The following is a 19,145-nucleotide window of genomic DNA, read 5'->3' on the forward strand; positions in this document are numbered from 1 at the left end:
GTGGGGTTTGGTTGCTTCAAGGGAGTTAATTTTTCGTATATTCAGCAAGACTGGAGGAATCTTCTGCTCTTATTTTTATGTTTTTTTTTTACCAGTTTTTGTTTTATTCATTTGTTTTTTCTTTATTTTTCCAGAACTTCAATGGGAGAAATCTTTTTCTCCTTTTTGTAAATTCTCCTCTTATCAATGAAATCTCTTCTTTTGCCATAAAAAAAAAATCCAGAAAAAACTAGAGGCAATGAATTGATACGCAATTCTGATTCCAATTTGGCAATTCACAAACTTTGAGCTTGAAATACCCTTGTGCAGTTGTACTGTGGTTTTGGATATAAAAGCCATAGCTATAGATGATAACCAAATGATCAGCTTTTGAAGGCACATTGGAGTTATCTGTAGAGTTGTGGATGGGATTTCTTTTATTCCTGATCAGCTTGTGACACCCTATCAGTTTTTGGTTGTTTCATGTAGATTGCCCTTTATAATATTTGACATGAATTGGCTGTATGGTTGACATTTTTTTTTTCAATTCCGGATTATTTCTTCTGCAGATGTGCCCAAATCCCCCAAAAAAGAAAACATCATTTTTTGGTGTTTTTATGCAGCATGTCATAACCTCATTTCAAATTTTTTATTGGCTTTACTTTGTTGGGCTGTGCAACTATTTTTTGATGTCATCTTTTGAATTTTTTACTGGCTTGGTGTGAGCATATTGTGTGAACACTTATGCATGTGTGTATATTCTAATCAGGGTTTTAGCAGTTTTAGAAAAAAAAGTTTACATGAATTGTCTTATTTTACGCCACTTCAGGAGTATCATTGCTGCTTACTGAGTTGTGTGTCTTTTGTGCTCATGATAGAAAAGATGGTTATCCTTACTTGAAAATGGACTTTCAAATTATATTGTTCATATTTTTTTACCTCTCTGAAAATTTGACTCTAGTAAGCCCTTTTACACCTTTATTTGAATTTGTAGGCAAAGTCAAGGACTGATGCATTGAATGAAAGCTATGGATCCGGAGGACCTATTCGCAGGATAGGGCATAAGTTTGTTTCTGAAACTCATAGAGGATCTGTTTCTTTCCATTCAACCCAAAATGGTCCTCCGCAGGTGGGATATTCAACTGCTTCTGAGGAATTTTTGCCTGCCATCAAGAATCAGTTGGATTTTGGAGCAACAAGGAGCACGTCAAAAATTCAGTCAGTGGATGGTGCACCTGATAGCTTGGAAGGAGGTGTTGCAACTGTTCATCCACAGTCTAGTCAGTTGGCCAGGAGAATATTGGAGCACATTGACAGAAACATACCTACTCCCAAGGAAAAGCTGGCTGAGCTAAGTCTAGCCACTAGATGGAGGAAACCTCCATCTTCTGAAATCACCACTCTTGTCCCTGAGGAATGCAATACTTCTATGCAATTGGGAGCATCCGACTCCTATAAAAATACAGGTCAAGTTGACCCAAAGTTTTCTGCGAAAGGAAACAAGGATAGAGGGAACTCTCTTAGTAAAATTCATGAGAGGTCAAGTGCATCTTCTGGTGAAGTTCTGCGTGATGCTGATACAGCATGCTGGGGCAATGCAGGGCCTTCACTAGATTTCAAGGAAACTGGTGATTCTCAATTCAACAGCTCAAATGAGGTATCTTTTCTGTCTATAAATTGTCATTTGCCACTGTTTCTTATATACATGAATCTTCTGCTGAGTTTGTGGTTCATACTCATAGGAGTGAACGAACCAGAACATTTTTCAAATGTGAGACTTGCATGTTGTCTTTAAATCTTAGGAAACTTGTTTGTTCTGTTTTGATTGGTGTATTGATTCTCAATGGAATGTAACAGTCCAGCATCAAAGCATTTTTTTTTTTGGTTTTGTTTCCCCTGCTATTTAAAGAAGGAGACGAGGCTATGAGGTGCCCAAGCATTAAAAATTAATTTTTAAGTTATAACTTATAATCTGCTGTCTGTTGTTGCATTGGACTCTGATTTTTTGTGTCTTCAAATGCAACTTGTAATGACTCATCTTGCTTCTCAGATCTACCTTGATTCTTTATATGCAAATCCTGCAATGCCTGTTATGAACCGCTTCAGCTTATGCATCTCTAGTATTTTTTTTTTTAAACATCTATAAAAATTTATCTACAGAAACAAATTGTTGGGGCTGGGGAGGATGCTTTTCCAGTCAAAACAGCCTGTATTGAAATGAACAGGATGTAATGGTTGTAAATCAGGAAGTTTTTGAGCAGCCAGTGTATGATGATTACCTGGCTGACCAATGCTTTTCTGTCTGTGTACCTTTTACTTCGATAATTGGTTTCCCAGCCCAGCATTTACTTGGGATGATTTGTTGGATTCCTGCTGTCCTTGTTATTTATAATTTAGATAGGGTGTTACCTTTCATGATAACAACAAAAATGGAAGAAGCGGGTTCGCTTAAACAAGAACATTAAGGTTAGGTGCATTGCATAGGTATATGTCTAATTGTCATACGTATAAAGATTAGATCTTAGGAGGCAGAAGCATGGTCAGATGTTGAATTTTCAATGCATCTTTGTTTTCTTTTTCAATGTAGTGAAAAAGAATGAATTATACATGCCAAAAGGAGAAGGCTTTGTCCTATACATGCAAACACCACTGAAGTTTCAGAGAAAGTTGGAACAACCCCTTTCATTCATCTGTCCAGGTAACTGACAACACTGGATTTGAAGCGAGTTCAGGTTAACCCAGTTGATACTCGGGGCTGTTGATACTTGGGGCTTGGTTGGAGTTGTTGGACTAGTTGGATTGATGTGGTCTCTTACACAAAATATTTAAGCTTCTACTTGTGGGAGTTGAACCTTGGGCCTCTTGAGGGGCGTTTGGTTCGTGGAATAAAAAATATTTCCATGGAATAAGGAATTGCATTCTTGGGAATCTTTCACCTGGGAATGGGCTGCTGGCCTCGTGTGAATATTTTTGTTTGGTTCACATTATGAGATTCACATGGAAGTAAACAAGATGCCCATGTTAGTGTTTGGTTAAATGTGGGTATCTTGGTAGGCGTTTCAATAAAATTATAATTATACCTTTAATCTGTCTATGAAAAATAGATGAAAATAAACATATTTTCAGTACAAAACCTATTAAAATATCTACTAAATTAAATCCATGTCCTGAAAATTTCAACCATCATAAATAAAAAAAATAAACACATAATAATGGAAGGTGATATGATTTCAAAGTTTCAACTACTATGTTATATTATTATAACATAATAATAATATTATTTTTATATTTTTATTTATGTTTTATGTTATTATGATAATCCATTATTAATGAATATTATTATAATGTGTAATAATAACATATGATGAGGATATTAATGTCCAATCAGCCAAAATAGTGGGAGAAATTTAGTTAAAAAAATGATTCTTGTGAGAATTGGATTGCCGTGAAACTTACCCATGGGGAAGGCCCCATGGAAAAGGGTGGGAATGGGACCCGTGTTTTGTGGGAATTTTCATTCCTACGATTGTTAAAATTCCCACCATACTAGATTTTGGTGCCTTAACAAACATGCGAACAAGCACATTCTGAGAGATGTTGAAAGATGCTCCGAGCAAAACGTCCTCTCAAAAATTTGAGGTGAGAGCTTACCACTACTCAGCTGATGCGCTCTCTCATTAATGAACTTTTACTATGCGCACACGTGCACACGCACTCTCCAATTAATAATACGGTTAATAACCTTAGGAGGCGTTTGGTAATTGGTAATCGACTCTTGGAATTAGAATTTGAATGGTCAATTCCATTTTTTAAAGTTTGATTGGCAGGAATCTCAATGCTATTCTCTTTCCATGTAGGAGTTGAATCCCCTCGTTAGCCTACTTTTGATTGTTGGCCCCTAGCTTGGAATCAAAAGATTGGTGTCATAATAAATTTCAAGTACAATATACTGTACATGCATATCACATGCATGCATATGCATACTTATATATGTACACATACTCATATTTATGTATACGTACACATGCATACCCAAGTACTTACATAAATATACTTGTACATATATATAGATATTAAATATAATATAATATATAATTACAAAATATATTACACAAAGTAAAGAAAATAATATATTACTATTATGGTATCATTAAACACAAATGTATAATAATACTATAAATATACAATAAAATTTAATAATATTTTAATGTTCAAAATGACATAATACTATTTTATAATTGTTGAAGTATTGGGTAAATTGGAAGATTTGATCACAACGATGGGTTTGTCCCTTTATTTATAATTGTATGTCAAGCACATAATGATGATCATAATACCCTTGCAAACTTATGCTTACTTACATAGCAATAACACTTATTATAACTTACTGAACTAACCAATAATACTCCCCCTTAAGCTAGAGCATAAGTATCATATGCTCCTAGCTTGTTGCAAATGAGTTTAACATAAGCACTCCCAAGGCTTTAGTGAATGAAGTTGGAAATTAGAATTCACATGATTGGTTGTAATGAGCTTTTATGCAAGTTTCTTTTTAACAAAGTTACAATCAAATTCAATGTCTTTTCCCTGCTCATGGAAGGCTAGGTTGGAGGCAATATGGATAGTTGTTTGATTATCACACATCAATCCATAGATTGAGAATGTGGAAAACCAAGCTGTTCTGACATGTTCTTTGACCAAACAAGTTCAAATGTGGTGTGAGCCATGGGCCTATAGAACTATACTCTGCCTCATCACTTGATCTATCTACAAGAGTTTGTTTCTTACTCTTCCAAGAAATCATGTTACCACCCACAAAAACATAGTATGTAGTGGTAGATCTTGTGTGGGAAAGTGATCTAGCCCAATCCGCTTTTGTATGCCCCAAATCCTGAACCTATGCCAAGTGCACCTTTGAGGTATTCCAAGATGCAAATGACTGCTTCCTAGTGATTTATTCTTAAAAAATCAAGAAATTGACTTACAACACTTCTTGTGAAAGAGTGACTGAGAGTTCAACTTTCCAACTAGTCTAGGGCTAGCCAACAAATTACCAATATCTGGCACTAGCTTAATGTTAGGATCCATAAGTATATCAACACATTTGGATCCTAATAGTCCAGTCTCATCTAAAAGGTCAAGAACATACTTCTTCTATGGCAAAATGATTCCCATACGAGATCTGGATACTTCTATACGTAAGGCATCCCTCAATGGTCCTAAATCTTTGGTTTGAAATTTAGTCAAATTCTATAGGCGTTGGATACCTTGATCATCATCGATGGTAGAATAATATCATCCATATACAATAAGCAGAATTTTTCCAGATGCAGTATGGCAGTAAAATCAACCAAATTCAATTATTACAACACCATATCAACAAAACTATGCTATAGGAGATTGCTTTAGACCATACAAATTTCTTGAGTTGACACACTATGCCTAACTCCCGTAGAGCAACAAGCCCAAGTAGTTGCTCCATATAGATCTCCTCTTGAACATCACCATGTAAGGAGGCATTCTTTAGACCTAACTGATGTAGAGGCAAGAAGAACTGAGACAAGTTTGGCAACCAGGTAGAATGTGTACAAATAATCCAAATCTTGCACTTGAATATATATTTTATTTACAAGGCAGACCTTCAAATGAGTCACAAAACCATCATGATTGACTTTCATGGTATATACCCATCGACAACCAACCAAGAGGTATTGATTCCCAAATACCATTACCCCATAATGCACGCATCTCGACGACCATTATAGTCCTTTATACAGAATGGGTTAAGGGTTCATAATTAGTTTTAGGAAGAAGCAATAGAAAGGTGTACTAACAAAACAATAATACGTGGGTGACAAGAAATAATAGCTTATGAAGTTAAAGATTGGATGTTGTGTGCATACATTTCTACCTTTCCAAACAACAATGGGAAGATCAACACCTCAAGAAATGGGATCATCAAATAAGGAAATCGAAGGTGTTGCAATAGAAGCTCAAGGGGACTGTCCTCCCTTGAGCCACCATCGTGTATACGTTTGAAAATTAGGATGATCAAGATGACAATGATGACTCAACCTAGATGAAGACACAAGTGGGTGAATGAGTAGAGATAATATGCTAGAATTAGGAAGATTAGGCAAAGGAAGGGACTCGTTTTGGTTAGAAGCACTCAAGGACTTGTAGTAGTATGATGTAGACCCAAAGAAGGTAAAACATTTGGAGACACAAAGTAGCGATGCAGGGTGGAACTATAATAGCAATATCTCTTTTGAGTACATGAGTAGTCCGGAAAAATACATTTTATAGGTTGAGTATCCAACTTATCCACTTCAGAGGTTAATATCCAACTTATCCACTTCAGAGGTTAACTAATGAGCAAATGACATATACTTGAATATGTGAGGAGATAAAGAGAATAAAAGAGCACTCCGAAAGAGAACAAAGTAGGGACTTTTACCCCGAAGAACAGAGGATGGAATTTTGTTGATAAGTGAGCATGACATCAATCCTAAACACTTTAGGAACATGCATATGATAGAGTAAGATATGACTCACTTTGAGTATATGAGTCCTTAGCATTGTCACTATGAAATATTAGAAAAAACAAATAAATTTGAGTCTTTATTTAAGACCCAAATGTACAAAAGATATGAAATTATTCGGGACGATCTTTTATTCAATAAAGCCAAGTCATCCTTGAATAATCATGAACAAAAGTTACAAAATATTGGAAATCCAACTTTGACACAACTCGACTAGGACCGCAAACATCAAAATGGACTAACATGAAAAGGTTTGCTGCCCTTTTATTGACTCAAGATGTAAATGGAATACAATGATGCATTCCCAACAAACAAGACTAACACTCAGGCTAGACATAGAACTCAAAGTTGGAACTTGTTTTTTCAATTTGTCTAATGAAGGATGACCAAGGTGATAATGGATTTAAAGTGGTGTAGCATCAGCCTGCAAGCAATAGAAGTAGATAACGACTCAAAGTTGACCTGATTTATGCCCCCCACCAATCCGTTTACTCGTCTTCAAATGCTAAATAATGAAAAATTAGGGAAGAACATTATTGAACAATTTGTGGGTTTTGTAATTTTGTTGGCAAAAATAAGATTGAAAGGGAACTTGGGGAACATACAAAGCAAAAGAGAGACAGAGGAGGTGGGATTTACCGACTCTGTTCCCTTAATGGTAGTGATGGATCGATCAACACGGGTAACATGATGTAAGCTTATACTTGTCATATTATTAGTGGTAGCTGAATCTATAATCCTTGAGCGCGTGTGAGAAATATTAGATGACAGGCAAGGTGTATGGTTACTTGACTAAGAAAGAGATGCAATGGGAAGAGAAGCTTGATGGGATGTTTGATACTACTCGAATTTAGACTACTCTTCCTATAACATAGATATATGTTGCTCCTCACTTGATCCCAAGTGTGTGGGAATTTTGATGGTTGCATTGGCGATGCGTGGCAATTTACTATGAAGTTCCCAACACTGCTCAATTTGAAACCTCCGTGTCCACAATGAGTGCACTTGCCAAGGGTGCCTTTATTATGCCCATCCCTTCCACCATGATCTCTTGAACCACCCTAAGAACCTTTGCGACTACTTGGTGGAAAACCAGAATTACCTTGTGTTACAAAAGCACTCTTCATAAAACCAGTTGAATTGCCAGAAGTAAGGTTGAGGAATGTGTACTGAAGAAAGCACAAAGGACGTGAGAATAAACATCAAGAAAGGATAGAAACTCTACTCTACCGAGGATTTGGTAGCGGGCTACGACTACCTCAAGCTCGGGTTTCAATCCTGTTAGGACCCGAAGTATTGTCATGAGATTCCTCTATTTGCATCTCATGGGCATCAGTGGTTATGATTGCACAATGTTAAGTTCCTCATGGATGCGCATCTCTACAAAGTACAATGTGACACTCCTGTCTCCCTATTGTAGCTCAAAAAACTCAAGGGATACTTTATACATACGTGTAATATTATTGGAATGTAAGAGCTTCACATAACCCTAAATTTCCTTACATATATAAAGATGCATACACGTTTGGCAATCTGAGGTTCCATTGAGTTCAATAATAGGGAAACAATCAATGCATCTTCTTGAATCCATGCTTCTTTCCTTTCCTTGCCACTAGGCTCAGATTGAAACCATTGTCCAGATTTATCTAAGCATATCAAATAGATCTTGACAACCTTAGACCACTGCACCATGCACATAATTCTTTCCGTATAATTTTTCAGGTCTCTGCAGCAATGATGAAGGAGACATACTTTTGGGATTTGTGTACTCCATCTCAACACTAAAAACTGAGACCAACAATAAACAAGGTTCATGGTTGGAACAATTGAAAACAACCACAGACAATGCGAACAACTGAAACAACTGTGAACAGGTCAAAAACAGACAAGCAAACTCCGCTGCAGCCCCAAGAAACGGACACACAACCCTAATGGTACGAAACAACCATTAACAAAGTGCCATGAGTGAACCATTGAAAAAGGTCATATCTTTGAACAAAAGGCATGACCAACAACTTGACATCATAGAGTATGGAAATATTAAGATATTTGGGAAGAAATCAGAGCAAAATCAGAGCTGAATAGTCTCCCACGCACCAGGGGTTCATGGGGCCTCCTCTGGTGATGAAATTTCATAGCTCTAGAGATCGGCAGGTTTTGTGGCTATATATAGGATTATTCTCCCTCCTTGTAAATTCTCTCCTTATTAATGAAATTTCATTTGCTATTATATATATATGGTTGATTCTAAAAAATGTGAAAGGTTTTTTGAGATTCTGAGGAAGTTTTGGCGAATATTGTATTTTCAACAGTTGTTGAACTTGTTTATGGTTGCTAGTGGTGTGGATGATCCTCTTATGGTGGCAAGTTTGCATAGGATTAAGAGGTTTAGGGTTTGGTTTGTTGCTGGATGTGCGCTTAAGGTTTAGGTCAAATCTTGCTATGATACCATGTTGAATTATTGGGTAAATTGGAGGACCTAATCACGACAATAGGTCTCCCCCTCTATTTATAATATATGTCGAGCACATAACAATAACCATAATAATCCTACGAACTCACACTTACTAACGTGACAATAATAAAAAATAATAAAATATAATACGATTATTGTGGTATGATTATTGTAGCAGCATGTCAAACCCTATAATCCAATTCTGATTCCAATCCTATGTTGAACCACATACAAGATGGGAATTTGCCATTCCATTTTTTATTCTAGTGCATTCTTATTTGATTCCAGCTACAAACCAAATGCTACCTTAAATCTTTCATTCTTGGATAAATTCTTAATTAAATTAAATCCCTTCTTTTACTACTAATTTATATTTGTCCTAGTTGTAGCTGTTAATTGCTGCTTCTTTTTTTTTTCCCCATTTAATGGCTAATAAGTGATCATGACCAACATTTTTGTAATATAATTGTATCTTTGTCTATGTAATTGTTAGGATGATGCCATTGTTCGACCCGTGGTGATCCACCAGGGATCTACTGGGTTAGTCACCAATTTTTTTCCCTTAAAATCATGAACACTGCAAATAAATCAAATAAAAACACTCAATGTAGGAATCCATCTTCAGTAAATAATAAATATAGAAGTAGAACACCACAAAACAAAGAAAAAGAGAACTGTGCATTAAACACACTAATTTATTCCTTATGGAAAGAGTGGACACTTAATAGTGCATTTAGTCTTGCCGGTGACTGCAGTACACAACCCTAACAATGAATTGTCAATATTGAGCCTAGAGATGAATCTTACAAAAGCATATGATCTATCCTCGTCTAATACATTATCTATCCCCGTCTATGTACCCTGCTAATTAGCCTTGTCTACCACTTTTCCTAGCTTAGCCATTGGCTATGGCTTGTCTTGTTTTCTATCTTTTATTCTCTCCTGAAGATTGGGCCAATCAAAGTATTTGGCACTTGACAATGCTCCCTCAGATTAGCTAGTCATAGGTTTTTTCACAGGTCTCGTAGATTGGGAAACTTCTTGTGTTGGTAACGTTCCACTTAGGAGTCAATGAATGAACAAGGGATATCTTCTCTCTCTCTCTCTCTCTCTCTCTCTCTCTCCTTTTTGTTTTTTTTTGGAATAATATTAAAAGGGCTCATTAGTTTTGTTCATGCAATGCCGTGCTACCACTATATTTAAGAACCCATGTAGCATGATCTTAATACATCATTATAATTGGAGGGTAATGTGCAAATTTGTGCCCTGTTTATTCCATACAACAATAACAATAAGCCTTAAGTCCCACTAGGTGGGTTAGCTTCATGAATTCTTTTCCACCAATTCACTTGATTGAGGGCATTTTCCTCCGCTAATGTAAGAGCTATCAAGTGTTTCCTCACTACCTCATGGCAAGTTATTTTAGGTCTACTTTTATCCCTTTTAATACTAGAAACACTAACTAACTTACTCCTCACAGGTGTGCTGCTTGGCCTAAGTTTCAAATGCCCAAACCATCTAAGCCGCCACTCCCTTATCTTGTCTTCGATTGGTGCTATGCCAACGTTATTGCATACACATCGTTCCTTAATTTATGTTTTAGTGTTATGCCGCCGCTCCTCCTTTACATTTGCCTTTCGGGAATTCTACATTTTGTACATGTTTTTTAGTTGCCCAACTTTCTAATCCACAAAGCATGTCTGGCCTTCTAGCTGTCTAATAGAACTTTTTTAAAGGTATTTTTCAATCACAAAATATGTTTGACACACACCTCCATTTTATACATCCTACTTTAACTCTTATCTAACAAAATATTCCATGTTATATACAAATATAAGTTCATTTATAAATTATAAATTTGGTTCTATTTTCAATTATTGGACAATATGTTTTTATTTATTTTCTAAGCTACCAAAAACTAGACCTGGAAAAACGGGTCATGATCTGACGGGTCACCCGTGACCCGCCCAGTTAAGACGGGTTCGGGTCCATGAAAATCACTCCGTTTATAAATAGGTCAACCCGTGACCCGCTCGTTTATAAACAAGTCAACCCGGGTTCTGGTCGGCGAGTGACCCATTTACTCTTTTTTTTTCCCCCCAATAACTCATCAGGGCATTAGTCATTGGCAACTCCATCCCATTTAAGTTTAACCTAGCCAAGTGCAGAAACTACCGTCTGCCCCCAGCACGCCCGCACCCCTTCGATCTTCCTCTAATCCTCTTCCACTTCTAGGCAGCCTCGCCATCGCAGCACTAGCACGGGACACCCGCATGCCGTCGCCATCTCTCAAGAGTCTAGCCTCGCCGTCGTCGCACGCCGTCCTCTTGAGCCTCAGCCTCTGCAGATCCTCTCGCCGTCTCGCGCTCGCCAATCGCCTCTGTTCATCTCACTCTCAGCCTCAGTCTCCCTCTCTCTCAGACTTAGTCTCCCTCTCACGATCTCAGTGATCTCACCCTCAGTCTCCCCCGCCCTCTCACTCCATGATCCCACCCTCAGCCTCCCCCTCCCTCTCACCCTCAATCTTCAGTCCATCTCTCTTTACGGGTTGGGTAAAGAAAAGAGGGAAATAACTCTGGTTCAAAGAAGCGAAGAACAGATAAATTTTGGGTTTCAATGAAGACCAACATTATCAAATGATTCAGACATTGCTTTTAAAAAATGGTTCCAGCTATGTGAAATTGAATCATGCCATTCAAGCAGAAGCAATGCGGTTTCACATTTGAAACAAGTCCAGGAATGATCTCTTATACATTGTAGATTCAACGTGGCTCTCAGTCTCAGTTTGTGAATCTGTCAGTGTCACTGTGCAAATAATTTTTTTCCCTACATTTTTTGTTTGTTTGTTTGTTTGTTTTTTTTTTTTTAAGATTTACTCTTTAAAACTAAATTAAAAAAAATTAAAATATATAATTATTTTTTAAACAGGTAACCCATGACTTGCCTGCTTATTAAACGGGCGGGTTAGGGTTTACATGGTTACGGCCCGTTTAAACTCCATCTGCTTATGACCCGACCCATTTACAACCCGCCTGGACCCGGCCCATGAACCCGTTTTGCCACCCCTACCAAAAACCTTTGAAATAGGCTCCAAATGTTGCGTATAATGTAATGGTTACAAATTTAGGTGGGATGTGTTAATTCTCTGGTTAGTACTTTGTAGTAAAGAAAAGGGAAACCATTTTCAGCAGCATACTTACACGTGAAAGTGCGTGCACACACACACATATTAAAAAAAATAAAAATGATGCTTAGCGGGATTTTTTGCATATAGCTACCTTGTCTCTCAAATAGGGGTAACAAAATGCTAATTTTTGGAGATTGAGAGATCTTAAGTGTAATTGTACCCTTGTCAAAGAGTGCTTTTACAGCTGTAAATTGATTCCTGATGTTATTTTAGTTTCTATGTGGTGGTTCAAGTTGTTGGGAGGGGCTAGGCATTGTGTTTTAGTTAGACTTTAAAAAAGGCTTATGACCGGAAACATGGATGAAATTGATATTTTGGATAGGTAGGGTTTGGGAATTATTGGAAAAGTGAATTTTTGGTTGGCTTCTGTGTCTTTAATTGTAAATGGGGAGTCCAACTCTTTAAGTTTATTGCATGCAAGTGGCTCCGGCAATGTGATCTGCTCTCTCTCTCTCTCTCTCTCTCTCTCTAATTATTCATGATAGTGGTTGGTATGTTAGGTATGATGGTATGCTCATGGTTTGCAGATTATTCAATATCTTAGATTTTGGAGAGGGGGTGGAGGTTTCTCATTTATAATTTGCTACTTTTTCTGGCTAACACTAATAAATTATAAAAAGCATTCTCATTGCAGAAGATTTCTGAGGTGGTTTCAGGATTAAGATTAACATGTTCAAGAGTGGTGTAGATGTGATCAGATTGGGTTCTTTGGTGGTTAGTGTTTTTGGTACCATAGCTATTTGTCTAGTGATGAATTAGATTTTTTCTTACATTAGTTACCAGAAAACACTAGCACTATAGCAAATCATGAATTTGGTATAAATATTCTGAAGTGTCATACATTTTTGTTCTGCAACCCCAAGTCTAAATATCCAACGTTTTAAGTCAATATTTTTTTACTTTTATTTGTTAAAGTGGATAATTATTGCATCATTTTCAGTGACCTAGCTGTTGGGCTTTTTGTCATTTTCATTTTTCATGAGTGATAAAATTAGAAAAGAGACTCTGAATTTCAACTTACGAAATCTTGGCACGAGTATGTGATTTGTTTAGATGAATTTTAAGAAAATTAAGAGTCTGTTTAGTTGTGGAAAACAGTTTCCATGTTCCATTTTAGTTTTCTAAAAAATTATAAAAAGGTTAGTTGCTTTTTTTTTTTTTTTTTTTAACAGCATTTTTATGGAATAAATTAACAATAATAAACAGCTTTGGCACTATTTGCTTGTGAAAATAGTTTTATTTTTCATTTCTAATTTTTCAAATAATTACAAAAATGTCACCTTGTTTCCAATTTTAATTAGAAAAGTTGGAGAACATCTTTTTTTAATGTGTTCTTATTTTTTAGCTCTTACTTTGTGTATGGGAGCATGGAATTTGGATCTTTGACTTTAATTTGTGCTGATTATGCGTAGAGTTTCTTCTAAATCCACACAAATCTAAATTCAAGTTCCAAAATTCATGATCTGAATATTCCTTTATATAATTTTTGGAAAATTGAAAAACAGACTTTTTTTTTTTTTGTTTTGTTTTTGGTAATTATCTTTTGAAATCAAAAAATGAAAAATGAGAAATTGTTTTCCACATTCAACGAACTCTGTATTTTCTACGTTTTTAATATGAATCTTGAAAACATAAAAAATAAGTTAAAATTTTTATAATTCTTTGGACAGCTAAAAAATGGAAAATGTTTTCCACAACTAAATGGCCCCTAAGAGTTTCCGGCTCCTTATGTTTGGCCAGTTCACTTTTTTAATTGAAGCGATTCATATATAACCTCTGTTCAGAGGCAACTTAGAGTCTTAGATAAAAAAAAAAAATATAGAACTAATTGTGTTGTTGAGCGTAAAAAAAATTACAAGCAAATATTGTAATCAAGGAAGGACACAAAATATTGAGCAGATTTGTACCTCGATTCTCTTGCTAGTGTGTATGTGTGTGTGTGTAAAAACCTCTAAAATTTTGTTAATCACAAGGATAATTCTTTTTGAATTATGATTTTATTGTTCCTACAAGTGCTCAAGGGTCCATCTTCTTGTCTTTAATTGTAAATGAGGAGTCCCAACACTTTTAGTTTATTGCATGCAAGTGGCTCAGGCAACATGATCTGCTCTCTCTCTCTCTCTCTCTCTCTCTCTCTCTCTCTCTCTTTAATTATTCATGATAGTGGTGTTATGTAGGATGGTATGCTCATGGGTTGCAGATTATTCAATATCTTAGATTTTGGAGAGGGGGTGGAGGTTTCTCGTTTATAATTTGCTACCTTTTTTTCTAGCTAGCACTAATAAGTCATGAAAAGCATTCTCATCGCAGAAGATTTCTGAGGTGGTTTCAGGATTAAGATTAACATGTTCAAGAGTGGTGTAGATGTGATCAGATTGGGTTCTTTGGTGGTTAGTGTTTTTGGTACCATAGCTGTTTGTCTAATGATGAATTAGATTTTTTCATACATTAGTTACCAGAAAACACTAGCACTATAGCGAATCATGAATTGGTATATATATTCAGAAGTGTTATACATTTTTGTTCCGTAACCCCAAGTCTAAATATCCAAAGTTTAAGGTCAATATTTTTATACTTTTATTTGTTAAAGTGGATAATTATTGCGTAGAGTTTCTTCTAAATCCACACAAATCTAAGTTTAAGTTCCAAAATTTATGATCCAAATATTACTTTATATAATTTTTGGAAAATTGAAAAACATATTGTTTTTTTTTAAGTAATTATCTTTTGAGAAATTGTTTTCCAGATTCAACAAACTCTTTATTTTCTAACTTTTTAATATGAATCTTGAAAACATAAAAAATAAGTTAAAATTTTTATAGTTCTTTGGACATCTAAAAAATGGAAAACAGCAAATGTTTCCCACAACTAAATGGGCCCTAAGAGTTGCCAGCTCTTTATGTTTGGCCAGCTCACTTTTTTAAGTGAAGCGATTCATATATAACCTCTATTCAGAGGCAATTTAGATCAAACAAGTGCACGGCTGTGGGCACAGCTGCTTACAACGGTGGATCTAGGGTTTGAAACCTGCTGCTTGCACCGCACATTCGGATTTACCTCCTACGTGTTGGCTGTGGGCACAGTTGGTGTAGGCATGGAATTAGTCTGGTGTGTAAGCCCAGGACACAATTGCACACACTAGTTCTTGCTTTAGGAGGTAATCTGGAGTTGGTACATTTCTGGATTCTTTTAAGAGAATTTTTGCACATCTTGAGGGGTGGAAAGGAGCTTATAATTCTTTGAGGGGCATATCACACTTTGTCTTTCTAGTGTTCCTCGTATTATATCCATTCTCATGTCTAAGAAGGAGACAATCAAGAAGACTAATTGTGGGATGTTTTTATTGTCATGTGCTGGGGATTGGGCATTTGGAAGGGAGATCATGTGATTAGTTGGGAGAATGTAGTAGGCCTAGGCCAAAAGGGTGTTTGACATTCAAGTCATTTTTTAAAATTTTTGGTTTTCCTGGCGCTAATTGGGCATTGTTATAACAAAGAATCTTGTTTGCTGTGGCTACACAAATCACATAGCCATGAAGCATCACTTTAGCAGCGCGATAAATGATGGAATTCAGCTTAGGCAGCGTCTGATATTCAGTTTCAATATCTTTACAGATGTCTCCTGATAGTAATAATATTTGAGGAAGTTGCTATATGTCTAAGAGTGTTAAACCAATGAAGTTTTAATTAATGCACTACTAATTTGTTTGCTTTTAGATTGTCGTGTTATTAAAATTTGTTTTACCTATGTTTTCTGTGTGGGTTTGTACTTGAAAAAAATTTTCTGTTTCTGTGTTGTTCTAGAAATAAGATGAAACTCCAAGTATGTTGACTAAGAATAAACAAAGATTCTTAAAGAGTGTTCTATTCCCATTTGTGCTTTTTAGAATAGCTTTCTTGTTGTCCTGCTCTAGCGAATGAGTTGCTAGCATTTGATATGATGGATGGAGGATGGGAGCTTTTAACTAGGCAAATATGAGCTTTTGATATTTATCTGTTTCAAGAATATGAGCTTTTGATATTTGTGGCTTAAAAGGAATGCTAGGATATTTAATGACAAATCTAAACCTTCCAATTTATTATGGGGACAGAGTTGCTTTCCTTGACAAATCCACTTGGGGGTTTTTCTGAGGAGTTTTATCGTCTAGTCTTCAGGGGGACTGGAGTGGGGTTTATTGCAATTATATTTTTGCCCATTTTTAGGGATGTCTTATTCTATGATCTTTGGGATTCTTTCTCTTTTCTGTTAAATAATATTCTTTCCTTCCCTGTCAAAAGAAATTTTCAAGAATGACTTGAATGCAAAATTGCCTGCATTTGCTCATCTTGTTGCACGTGTTGAACTGTATATGCCCCCTTAGGGATCTTTGTATATAGCAAGTGATAAAGTAGCGGCTCTATGTTCTTTTTATTTTTTATTTTTAATGAAATGGAGAAATGTGATTTTTTTAAAATTATTTTTGTGGTTTGTCTGCCTGGCATGTACTATTTGGTCTTATTTTATGAAAATACTTGAATAACATAATAGGTGGCTATCATAATGATGCATGCTTCCTTCAGCAACATGCATATGCTCTATTTCTGAAATTTCAATTCCTGTTTAGGCAGGTTGTGTGCCCAATTTTCCTTATCCAGGATGTAAATAAAACCATTAGTATGCTTTTTATTCAGCTCCAACTATTATTATTAAGACTTTTTTTATGGGTTAGATTTGGGGTTTCCATAACCTGGGTTCCAAGTTGAACGTGAATCATTCTAGATTCTTATAACTTCTGTTCTGGGGTTTAACTTGAATCATCTTCTCTCTCTCTCTCTCTCTCTCTCTTGGGTGATAAGAGTTAGATTTGGGATTCCTGCTACCCTGTGCTCTGAGTTTATCTTGAATTATCAGTGTCTTTCTTTTCAAATGCTTAAACAGAGTGCCATTTCTATTATCAATTGTGAACTGCTGGTATACAGCTCACATCAACTGTGCTTGTATTCCAGGTGACTTTGTTAGGGTTTGATGGCAGTAGGCGGAAAGAGAAGAGTCAGCTGTGGCCTCTCCATAATCAAATTAATGGGCATGATGCTTCCAAGGTGGTTCCCAGTGTTGGTGGGCGTGGCATTTTAAATCGACAGAACAGACCTCCATTGAACTCATCAGGGGCTAGACCAGATTTGGCTATTTCTATCAACAAACCTGGCCAAAGATTCGCAGGTTCATCTGATAATAATTTAGGATTTACCTTCCCAGTTTCTGCATCACCTGATGTATTTTCTGAACCCCCAACACCATCCATCACACCGTCTTTCTCGGCCAGTGGTTTGCCTCGGCCTGAGGAGAAAAACGACACTCCGTCATACAGTTTTGGTGTGGGGAGGTCTACTCCTCGCCTAGTTTTCTCTTTTCCTTCTACGAGCGATACGCCTACCCACAATGATGCATCTGACCTCAAGTTCAACTTTGGGTCTGATAAGAAGGCTAGGGTATCTTTCAGCCCAGTAGGGAAAAATGCAGTTTGCTATTAACTAAATCAGTTTTATTTTATTTTTATTTATGTATTTGTCAGCTGAATCTGGATCAATTGTATCTAAGAAAATTTTTCATAAGAAAGAAAAGTAGTTTGAGATTGGTGCATTGGCTGTACTCCCTGTTCATTTATTTGCCTCATAAAATAAGAATTGATGGAGTATTTTGATTTATGGATTTTTTGTGTATAGAATTGACAAGAACCCTTTTTATCTTTGGGTGTAGGAACTGGGCTGACCTAATGTTTTCCATCATGCTTAAGTTTTCTTTCCTTTCCTCATTTTGTCACCTTGCTGCAAGTGATAAAAAAGATTCACTCATTTCCCCTTCTTTTCTTCAACACAATACAATTCTAGGTAATTTTATTTAGCTCGTATACTACTTGTGCAAGAGCTAGCTCCCCATAATTTTAGTGAGATAGTGTCGACTTTGATCTATTCAATTTTGTAGTTTTGTTCCACAAATAACTCTCAAGATTTTCGTAGTACATGCCCTATGTAGGATCATGACAAGTATTCTCATCTAGTTCTTGGTGTCTTTCAGAGTCCCCAATGTATGGGACTTGTGTCTCTGTGCAGGATTTACCCACATGCCCGACTCGATGGTATTCCCAAATTCTTTCTTTAGCTATTACGCACTTGATGTAGGATGGTGAGACGTGGGCATGATTTGTCTTTAGGTCATGAAGTTAAATGCATTGATGAACCGCTTATCCGTCTGTGAGATTTAAGATGCATATTTGAACACGGCATTGTTAAGGAAAGATTTACAATTTAGTGTTGTATTATTATCAACTAATAACAATAATATACCTCCTGACATAATAATCTCTGATATTATAATGTAGAGTGTGTTTATGGTCGACCGAAAAATAGTTAGGATAATTTAATTATAAAAAATTGATGCCTATAGGAAATGTCTATTCAGAAAATATTAGATTTTCAAGCCCTATATAAAAATGGGTTGACGCTTTTGAAAATATTGTAGATTAACGTGCAAACAGCATGCCTATTTTATCGTACCATCCGCAATGGTTTCTTCCTCAATTCTGTTAGCGTAGTAAATTACTCGCTACAGACTAGAAAATGCCTACTAATTCCATCCTAAAAACAGTAGCTCTTCCTCTTTTCTTTTCCCCCTTCGTTGGGTGGAGGGTGGAAGAAGAACAAGCTGCAGATTCCTCTTCTATTTTATTCGCGTGAAAACGTACTCCCATTCCACTTTATTTTATTCTGCGAAGTATAAGCGTGCCGTGCCAGGATTGTCCAAAAGTAAATCTTATTGATTAATACGAAGGCTCAGGCCTCAATGCATGTGGGCAGTTTTTGGAACACATACCTGAAATCTTGAAGTAGCTGGGTTAGGTGGTGCTGTATGTATCCTACCACCTGCTTGCTTTTTGGTCAACCAAGTTCTGACCATGCATACATAGCAGCCCTATGGCTTCAGAGTTGGATCAGGCTGGCTGGCT

At 36.3% G+C, this 19,145-nt stretch overlaps 1 protein-coding gene across 1 annotated transcript in view; it reads left to right on the forward strand.

Annotated features, from left to right (window-relative positions):
- The window catches only part of LOC131157968 (nuclear pore complex protein NUP1), a 55,265-nt gene extending 37,483 nt beyond the window's left edge, over positions 1-17,782 (forward strand). The window contains exons 7-8 of the mRNA XM_058112453.1: positions 974-1,636; positions 17,149-17,782. Of these exons, the coding sequence (XP_057968436.1) occupies positions 974-1,636; positions 17,149-17,673 (1,188 nt within the window). The 3' untranslated portion in view covers positions 17,674-17,782. The remainder of the gene's footprint in view (positions 1-973; positions 1,637-17,148) is intronic.
- Positions 17,783-19,145: the final 1,363 nt, after the last annotated feature.

The sequence above is a fragment of the Malania oleifera genome, chromosome 6 (genome assembly GCF_029873635.1).
Source record: "Malania oleifera isolate guangnan ecotype guangnan chromosome 6, ASM2987363v1, whole genome shotgun sequence".
Lineage (NCBI taxonomy): Eukaryota > Viridiplantae > Streptophyta > Magnoliopsida > Santalales > Ximeniaceae > Malania > Malania oleifera.